This window comes from Athene noctua, chromosome 14 (genome assembly GCF_965140245.1).
Source record: "Athene noctua chromosome 14, bAthNoc1.hap1.1, whole genome shotgun sequence".
Taxonomy (NCBI): domain Eukaryota; kingdom Metazoa; phylum Chordata; class Aves; order Strigiformes; family Strigidae; genus Athene; species Athene noctua.
Window position 1 is genome coordinate 8,876,338 of NC_134050.1, and position 10,175 is coordinate 8,886,512.

The 10,175-nt window shown below is 44.8% G+C and overlaps 1 protein-coding gene across 1 annotated transcript; it reads right to left on the reverse strand.

The window, feature by feature from the left end:
- Positions 1-4,722: 4,722 nt before the first annotated feature.
- Positions 4,723-9,197, reverse strand: FGF19 (fibroblast growth factor 19). The gene is made up of 3 exons (XM_074918455.1): positions 8,984-9,197; positions 8,796-8,899; positions 4,723-5,463 (listed from the first exon to the last, which is right to left on the reverse strand). The coding sequence occupies exons 1-3, from the start codon at positions 9,195-9,197 to the stop codon at positions 5,131-5,133; spliced, it is 651 nt and encodes a 216-aa protein (XP_074774556.1). The 3' UTR covers positions 4,723-5,130.
- Positions 9,198-10,175: the final 978 nt, after the last annotated feature.

Here is a 10,175-nt window from a genome sequence, read left to right on the forward strand (position 1 = left end):
GGTAGCGGGATCAGCGGGAGGCTCGTTTCCAACCCCCTAAGACCTGGGCTCCAATACAAGCCGGTTCTGCGTTGACCTGAGGGGTTTCTGATTGTCGGGTAGTCTATTTTTGATGTATATACCCAAAATGTAAATATTTTTGATGCAAATACCCAAACCAAAGTTCAGTGTGCCATTCTAGACTGCTTTATTAAAACATTTATTTGTTACCAACACTGGTAAAACAAAGCATTTACACTTACTTATAAGCATATATTATGATGCCAACCTACACTACTGTTCTGCAGATACTGAATGAAAACGTGGCTCTGAGCACGCCAAAGTAGTTTGCTAATCCGAGCAGGGGTACAGGGTGTCTGTTATCCTCAGAACCAAACACGGGAGGGCAGAGGTCTCGAAAAGACAGCTTTAAAATCCAGAGATGGGTCTAAAGAAAAACTAAAACTACATTAGAGTGAAAATGAAGTCATGCTACTAAAGGTTTAGCTAACCAGGTGCAGCAATCACAGTTCATTAAAAATGCTCCATCGCAACAAGTTTGACTGATTTATATAGAGCAACTGTAGTCAGCTGGCCGGCTCGTTTTCTGCATTAATTTAAAGTGTAGGTTTCACTGGATCTCACATGAAATCACTGAAGGTTTGCCAGATGTGAATACTTACCTGCTCTACAACCACACCATCACAAGCAAACACATTCTGTTCGCTGATGTCAGTGGAAATGTAAGATGTCTTTCAAGGTTTCCTCTAAGGTAATAGCTACGATTTAAATCTTGCTTTGGAAGTTACTGAAAAACAAGTTCTTTGATCTCTCTGGATAGTGGGATTGATGAAAAATGCTGAAAATACAACGCATTGGCGAGAAGACTACGAACACTAACCTCACTTGGGGGCATTCTTACCCTCACCATTACCTTCAGCAATCGGTCTCACCCAACAGGGCTCCTGATAAACTTGCTGCATGCCTAGACTGTCACAAATTCACCCCGAATTCAGAGTCCTAATAATGTCTTTTTTGCACTCTTATTTGCTTTCAAGGCATCTCTGCTTGAGATGAAAGCACCTCAGCTTTCATTGCATCTGAAGCTGCCTCAAAGCAGGGTTGGCTTCCATACATTTTTGAGGAAAGTACATTTATGTAATTTATTGTGTCATTCTCCATTTATATACAAAGTACACTGGCAGAGTAGAAAGAGTGGTCCCAAATTTTTCAGGAACACAGTTTCAGTGCTTTGAGCACAGGTAAAGTTGATACTGTGGCTCCTGAATGAAAGATTTATAGCTTTTTACACTTCCCCAAAGTGGAAATGGAGATGCCCAGTATCTCCTTTCCTGCAGCCTTCCCACTACTCTAACAACTCGTATTTGCACATCATAGCTTCCAACTGAGACTTCACAAGGAGACATTTGACACCTGACCTTTAAAAACCTTTTAGGGCTGTAAAATGTACTATTGCAAATGAAAGCACTGCAATTGTCCTACTGTCTTTGAGAAACTATGATCAACCGGGATGCATCGTGAATAGTGGTGGTGATGTTTACATTCCCACAGAACCAAAGGCAACGGTGTTTCAGGGTTTTGCACACCAAGTTCCTGACCGAATCAGGTGTCCGATGGTAGGGAAAGCATTTCCAGTAATCCTTCCATTTCAAGCTGTGATCTTGTCAGATTTTATAAGCAAAACAGCCAGGTCTGGTCAGAGCTTGGATGGGAAACCTCCAAGGAAAACTAAAGTGCTCCAGGAAGTGGTGTGGGTAATTTAGCTCCTGGCATTCCTTCCTCCGTCTGAGTAAATATTGAACCAACCTCTAACCATGCTTTTGCAGTAAGAAACATTGTGCTGCTGGTGGAAGATGCAAATCCAAAGGTGTCAGCAAATAGGGTCACTAGAGAGCTCAAGATGCTGTTTGCAAGTGTAAGGTTGCTCATCTTTGCTCTCCTGAGCAATGTTCACAAACAACGACGTTACATCTAGATAAAATATCTCTGGTTGGATTAAACAGTTTTCCCTCTGAGCTCTGTTATTTGCTGTGTTTCCCATCAAAACCGTGCTTTTTCTTTAGCAGAAAAGTAAAAGTGGATATTTTGGACCAAACTTTAAAGGTTCTTTTTTTTTTTTTTTTTCTATTTTGTTTTGGTTTGTTTTTACAAAAAGGACTTGAAAGATATCTAATGTTCAAAGAAAATATAGTGGCTGATCAAAACTGGAAATGAAAAACGGAAAAACAGAATGCCCCAAGCCTGAAAACTTTTGAAATAAAACAACTGAAAAAACAGGACTACATCTCCCAGTACATGTGGCAGGAACCCTCCGGATGTGTGGCAGTGGCTCAGCACAAAGGAGAATGGGAAACACCATGGGAGATGTTTGCCAGCCAAGTAATCTGCAATTCCTGTAACTCACAGTATTTCCAAACAGAAACATTCAGTCTCTTTTCCTGCCAGAATTCGATTTACTTCTCAGGCAAAACTAACCAGTTTTCTCCCTGTCTGCACTGTTGGGTATGGTTTCCACTTCTAAAAGGGAGCAGCCTTCCACCCACACGATTTTTTGCATTTTGCAGGTGGATTTTGCGCAGCTGAAAAAGAATCACACAAACCACAACTGATAGGGAATTTTTCTATCTCCACAAGGAATCACCTCCTCCAAGCAGGTGGGGGTTAGCACTCCTTTTGGTGTCCGGCACCTTGAAGGCTGCCAGCACCGTGAATGGCAGGGTTTAATGACATAAAGTAAATATGAAATATTTTTATAAATATGAAATATGTTTTATAGAACAGATGCAAATTCCTAACTGCTTTATTGCAGATGAAATATAACTGATGATGTCTACAGGTAGCACTCACCATCCTGGATCTACAACTACTTGAAAGAAAGTTGTAGTCAGGTGGGTGTCAGTCTCTTCTCCTGAGTAGCAAGTGATAGAAGAAGAGGAAACAGCCTCAAGTTGCACCAGGGGAGGTTTAGATTGGATATTAGGAAAAAGTTCTTCACTGCAAAGGTTGTCTTCACAGGCTGCCCAGGGAAGTAGTTGAGTCACCATCCCTGGGAGTACTGAAAAGACACGTAGATGTGGTGCTTAGGGACATGGTTAAGTGGTGGACTGGTAGTGTTACATTTATGGTTGGACTTGGTGATCTTAAGGGTCTTTTCTGACCTAAATGATTCTATGATTCTATTCTGTAATTGAATGATGAGGGATGGGAAGAAAATAGGACACACTCACACAGCTTAAAACTGAGCTTCACTCATTTGTTATATTAAGAGAATAATGATTTAGGACTAGATGGAGTGACCCTCACATATGCCAAAGTCAAAAATTAATGAACTGTTTCCAAAATTCTTCCATAAAAGAGCCTTTTCTTAGATTTGCTGTCTCACATGGAGCTCATTGGTAAGTAGTAGCAGACAAACCTGAATTCCAGCCTTGGCATTCACTGCCTAACTTTGGGAAAACCCCTTTGTCTCTCTGTGTCCTTGTCTGTTGTCCCTCAGCTATGCCACTTCACAAGGGCCACCATCTTCACACGGCTGCAGCGGAGCCAGATACCATGGTTTGCTAAAGGTCCTTGAAGTCTCTAGACTAAAGGAGTAACAAAAGAGTCAGCTAGATTTCTGTGTTGAAGATGATTTTTTTTTTATTGCAAATGTACACATTACACTACTGATAATGCACAGAAATTTAAAAAGCTATCGTTTGCTAAAATTTCATGATTACAAAACTTCACAAAATTTATTACAACTAAAAAACCCACCTTCAGGAGTATATAAATAGAATTTTGAGCATAAATAACAGTAACAAAATAAACAGATGTATGTATTCAATAAATTAATTATAAATATTGCATTGGCAATGAAGTGCTAGGTCAGAAGAACAGCAGTATTTCCAGTAGAGCTTTTTTTGATATAGAAATCTCTATTATAAATGAACCTTTGGAAATGAGTAGAATCCCCGAACCCTTGTCACACATTGCTTTTTTTTTTTTTTTCTTTTTTTCTTTGGTTTCACCTTGGTTATTCCTTCATCAAATCGTTACAACGGGAGAACAGAACTGAAGACATCAGACATCCGTGTTTTGGCTACGAGGTATTCATAATCCCTTCCTACAAGAAGAACAGTGTGGCTGACCCAGTTCTGTGGCATTTAAGTCACTAAACTGTCTCTCCACTGATTTCCACGGATGCAGAATCAAGCCTGGAAGGAACCTGAAAGATTTGCTGATGGTTAAAGGTTAAACACAAAATCTATTTTGCAACTGATTTGACCTAAACATCATCCATTTTCAGTCTTTCTCTCCGTTTGCTAACAACATACTTGCTTATATACAACAGAACCTCAATTTAAACACTAATTTGAACTGCTCATTCCCTATGTAATGAATATAAATGCTCGTTCTGTGCACTCTTCCAACCACACACTGAATTCTCACTAATGTTAGCAAGAACTGTCTGCTGGATGATGCTGATGCCACAGTGAACGTATATTAGCCTACAAAAGAAATCAAAGATCCCGTTTTCCAAAGTACCCTTCAGCAATAAGGGAAGGAAGAAATTTTTTCCTTTTTCCCGTATTTCCTAAGGGAAGAAAAAGCACAATGTACAAGCAGAATTGTTTTTTTCAGTGGTATGCTTTCAATAGAAAGTTTTCCCAGAACATTGTCAGCAGCTTTTCAAGACACAGCGTTAACTCTAGTTTGCGTAACCACATTTGCTAGGTTTTCCTTAATTGTGTTTTGGTCCAAATGTTTGTCTTTAAGGCCTCTGAAGAGGAAAAGGCTTTCTGCATTTGCTTCTAGAAGCAGAAATAGCAGGTGAACATATGTGGTAATGAAGTAGATGTAGAGGAATTGTAAGTATTTCATCATCACTACGGTAATGGATGATGAAGATGATGAAGCTGCTAAGTTTTCCTTATTTAACCCTTCTTTTCCAAATCGAACTATGGATAGGCAACTTAGACTATGGAATAGCCTGTGGGCACTCATTTCTTACAGGTACAATACATTGCAAGGAAAAGGCTGGCTCCATACTGAAATATACAAAAAAGTTCGAAATATCACTACATAAAAAGCTAAAAAGCCTGCAGTATTCTGCAGTATTTCTTTAAAAACATGTATGTGTGATCAGAGTCACTTCTGAAAGCTAGGGCTCTTCACGGGTGACAGTTTGGAGGTGATGCCAAAGGGGTCCATGCTGTCCGTTTCGAGAGGCGAGGAGTACACCTCTGGTTCAAAGGCCTGGCTGTAATCACCGTATTCACCAAAGTCTGTTGACTCCACCGGCACAGTGTTGATCATAGGTAAGAAGTGAGATAGTGGAAGAAAATCTTTTCCTTTGAACTGTTGTCTTTGCTTGGCACTACTCAAAGACACTGATATTCCGTATTTTTTTGATTTATATACATTGTAGCCATCGGGACGAATCTCCTCTTCAAAGGAACAGTCCTCAGTGGAATACCTGAGCTGAACAGCAAGGAGTAAGGAGAATTACAAATACACCCACCAGACTCACTGTACTCAACCACAACATACAACTTCGATGCGATCACCCCTTCTCCCTCTGCTGTCAGTGGGGGTGTCCCTCTGGCTTGCCACGGGTGCCCCAATTCGGTGCCTCTTGCAAACCCTGCTGCCAGATCCATGCTGGTGAGCTGCCTGCTGCCTCCCGGCCTGGCTGCTGCAGGGATGCAGGTGGGACCCATTGCTCTGGTGACTGCTCCTCTAGTGATGGGCCACAGCCAGCATGATGAAGTGCCCTGAACTGGTCAGGCCGTTGGGCAAGGTAATTGTTTTCCATCTGAATTTCCAACTGAAATATTCTATTCTATTCTATTCTATTCTATTCTATTCTATTCTATTCTTCCATGAGAATAGCACATAGTATGCATTTTGTGTTATAAGGCCATTAAAAGACCTAATCGAGAACTCCTGAAGCTAATGCACATCCATCGCATTAAATAAAACCTGAATCCTGGGTGTATACTTCTCCACAGCTACCACACTTACCCTGTCTTGAGGACAGGGAAAAAAGAATCTCATATGACAGTGCTCATTTAGATAAATTGTCCTTAATTGCTGGCAGTACTTAACTACAGTCATGAGACCTAATCTAACAGTCCTCAGGTATAAAACTCTGGGTCTGTTAAGAGATTTGCCTGTATAAGGGCTTCAGGATCAGGTCTGTAGAAAGGCAGTGCTATCAGAGACAGGCTTACACAAACATGGTCAACCAGTAAAACAATACTAAAAAGGTAGTTGCCATTTTTTTTTTTTTTACTCAGCATTTGCTGAAATTACAAAAGACCAGTTAACACAGTGTTATTTGCTCACTAGACATTAGTTACAACTATCAAATTAATAACAGCACAAGTTAAGATTTTGTATAGAAGAATGTATGTAGGTATGAATTTGTAGAATTACATTTGTGATGTACTGTACAGATAGTATATGAAGGGTTTATATCACCAGGTCAGACCTTTCCAGATCCTTGCACTGTATTTCTTACAACTCCAGTGCTATTTCAGGTTCAGCCACTACAGGTGATTGAACTCATGGTCAATAAAAGGCAATTGCTGATTATGTCTCAGTCTGCAGTGATAAAAGTGTCCTTAAATGAATGATCTGCCTGTCTGAATAGAGAACATATTTCATACTCCTTGGTCCTTTCTCAAGCACCCTCAATAACATGAGTACAATTAAGTGCATGCATTTGGTTGTCTTTTAAAAGCACTTTTTAAACTAATCAAGTAATTTTTAGAAAGGTGTTTTCTCCAGATAAAATTATGCAATATTTATCTTTCTACACACATTATATCTCAGAAAAATATGTGTCTATGATACAAATTCATGGCTGAATTGTTAGCTGTCTTTATTTCTATGAGTGCTCAGCCTCACTAACAAGGATGATGAAATAAAAAAGCTTCTTGAGCAAGTGCGCATTACAAATAACAGTTATTGATTACACCTCCTATGTCTCAGCTATATCATCCCCTCTTAATTTCATTGGGATGGTCTCTAGTGTATTTTTCTAAACAAGCACCAAACGCACTTTAAGTATTTCCAGATGTATTTCTTTTTTCCACAGGAGGAATTTACCGTATGTCAGTATATTAGGCAGCTACACGATTTCCCCCTAAACTACAGACTACAGCACACTGCACATTCGAAAATCAACCCTAGTTACCAATTTTCCAGTGTTAAAAAAAGGAGTGCGAGTGATTGCCCACTTCAGTCCCCAGACACCGTATTTGCCCTTTCATTCTACCCCTGAGCATAGCACTGGTAAATCAAATAATTGCCTGCAGAGCTGCCTGCCTGAGCTGTTAGCAGAGAGCTGGCAGCAGGTGTCCACAACACAGAGATGCGACAGCATGGCTACATGCCATTGTATTTTCAGAAAAAAACCCTGCAATTAATACTGTACACAAACAAACAGTCTCAGTCAAGGCATATTCATATGCCTTCAAAAACAGCGTTATATGAAAGCTCTTTTAAAATTCTGTGACTGCTAAAGTCCAGCCAGCAGCTCTGATGGGAGTGGGATCCAGGTTCTGCTTTGTTTTCATTGATTATTTTGCTTTGGATATACATTAAAACATTAAGCTAATAATTGACCTACCATATTGTCTGAACCTATGCACCTTATCACAGCACGTATTGATTCTAGCCCAGAAAAGCAAGGAAATTCAGAAAGAAAGGCTTAATTCTATGTTATATAGACATTCAAAAACATCACTACATCAATATTGCTCTTATTAAAGATACTGGGAGTTTTGACAATGGGCCAAGTCCTTGCCCAGTTGAAATCAGCAGAAATTTTGCCAGAGTAATCAAAGCAGAATCAAGCTGTATCTTTACTATGGCATTATAAAAAGCCACTGGTCGCTCTGTGAATCTCAGGCTCCCATAAAGCAGTTATACACAGAGTGACTCTGAATCTTACTCTTCATATTCTAGAGTTGGCTACTTATTCGTGTGGCTTAAAAACCAAGTTTATATTGCTGATGATGCCTAGCTGATGCGCTAAGGAAAAAGCATGACCTAACAGTGGGTCATTCAACTTCCCAAGCTCTTGGGAGTCCCACAGGTGTGCAGTTGTCACAGGTCAGGAGTGGGACAGTGGCTCCCCACTTCTTCCCCTCGAAATCCTCTGTTTGGTGCTACCTAAGAGATGGCAGCCTCCTGTTTCTGGGACTTGCATGCCTGGCAGCCATCTGGCTGCATCTCCTTTCCAAAGAAGTAATCTTGGGTTTGTTTGGTTGTTTTTTTGTTGGGGTTTTTTTTTTTTTTTTTTTTTTCAGAATAACAGATCTGAACAGTGAGCAATTATTCACATTCTACGGCATGACTTAATTTAATTCTGTGGCAGAAACATAACCACCCACCAATGAGGCTTTTTAAAAATAATTTTGCCCTGGATTGTATTTTCAGTATTTTTTGGCAGGGGAGGTGCAATACAGACTTTGCTTTCTAAATTATGTTTCCTTGGTGCTTTCTAATAATCCTGGCGGTCTCTCGGGCAGTAACAGTGACAAGAATCACCGATCCCATCGAGAAAAGGGGCGGGGGGGGGGGGGTCGGGACCTGAAGGCTTTGTTAACCCATCACCAACCGCAGCCATAAATAACTATGTCAGCCCTTTGGTCTCTGCCCTTCCCGCACGGCGCCCGGGCTGGGAATCTCCCTCGGGAGAGGGAAGCCCGAGCAGAGCCGCCGGGAACCGGCGGGACCGGGGGGACCGGGGTGTGTGTGTGTGGTGGGGGGGGAGGTGTTTTGGGGGGGGTGTCTCCGCTCACCTGCCCGTGCAGCCGTCCCGCCTCGTCCATGCAGAGGTACCGGGAGCTCCGCACGCCCTTGATGGCCACGGTACGCACCGCCACGGCGCGGATCTCCAGCAGACCTGCGCGGGGGGGAGAGGGAAGAGCGGCATTAGCTCCGCGGCCCCGTCCCATCCCGCTCCGGCCCCGCCGCCGCCGGTACTCACTCTGCGGGCTCTGGCTACCGGCGGCGTCCACCCGGCCGTCGGCGCCGATGCGCAGGAAGCAGCTGAAGAGCCCGTGCTTGCTGGCCGTGTAGAGGTGCCGCAGCCGGATCGGCTCCCCCCAGCCGTAGTTAACGTGCGGACCGGCGTCGGGCAGCGGCAGCGACAAGGCGGCGGCCAGACCCAGCAGAGACAGGGCGGCGGGGCGCGGCCCCATACCGCGGGAGGGGCGCGGAGCGGCGCGGGAGGGGCGCGGAAGGGGCAGCGGAGCGGCGGCCGGGCGCTGCCTGCGCTGCCTGCGCCTGGGGGATGTAGCGCGGGCGAAGCCACCCCCCCGGCCTTTTATAGCTCCTCGTTATCAGGCCGATCGATTCTGCTGCATCCAGCTCGGATATAGAGCCCGTTTCATAGCGGGAATTGGTCGGATCGGGCACTCCCCCCGAAAATATTGATCGGATGACATCATTTCGCAGGGGACACCCTGAAGTCGCTCCGTCCCCATCCGCACCTCCGAGCTTCCCCCCCACCTCCCCCCCCACACACACTTCGAGTCTCCGGTCGCGCCTTTCCCCGCCCGGCCGGACTCCGCGGCCCGGGGTTGCCCCGAGGGGACGGGACGGGACGGGACGGGACGGGCGGCACTGCCGGTCCCGCAACCCCTGCTCCGGTGTGAGCGCCGGGAAATGGACCGGGGGTGGGCGTGTGTAACCCTAAACCAACCGAGCGGCGATGCGGAGGTGAGGGACCCCCCCGGTCCTCCCTCACGGCCGCAGCTCGGCTCCTGCCTCTGCTCTGGCCCAGCCTTTATTTCCCTTCTCAGAAAGAAAAGAGCTTCGCCTTCGGGAAATGCTTTTTAAACCTCGGGTCACCTCGCAGGGCAGAGGGGCGAGCGGTTCCCGGCAGCCCTGACCCCGGCAGCCGGCGGGGCACAGCCGCACGCCTCCCGCGCCGCGACGGGGCGGCCCGGTACGGCCCGGTACGGCCCGGTACGGAGCCTCTGGGCGGCCGGCGCGGCTCCCGGGCATTATTACCGCCCGGCCATCCCCGGCTGTGTCACTAGATGGAGCCTGGCACCTGGGCTGCGGGCTGGCCTCGCCTTTGGGGAGCTGCTGCCTTGGAGGGGGCTCTCCGGCTCCTGTTCGTCCCCATCTGTAGAAAGAGATTTGAGGGGAAAGAACGTGTGTGTAGTCAAAGA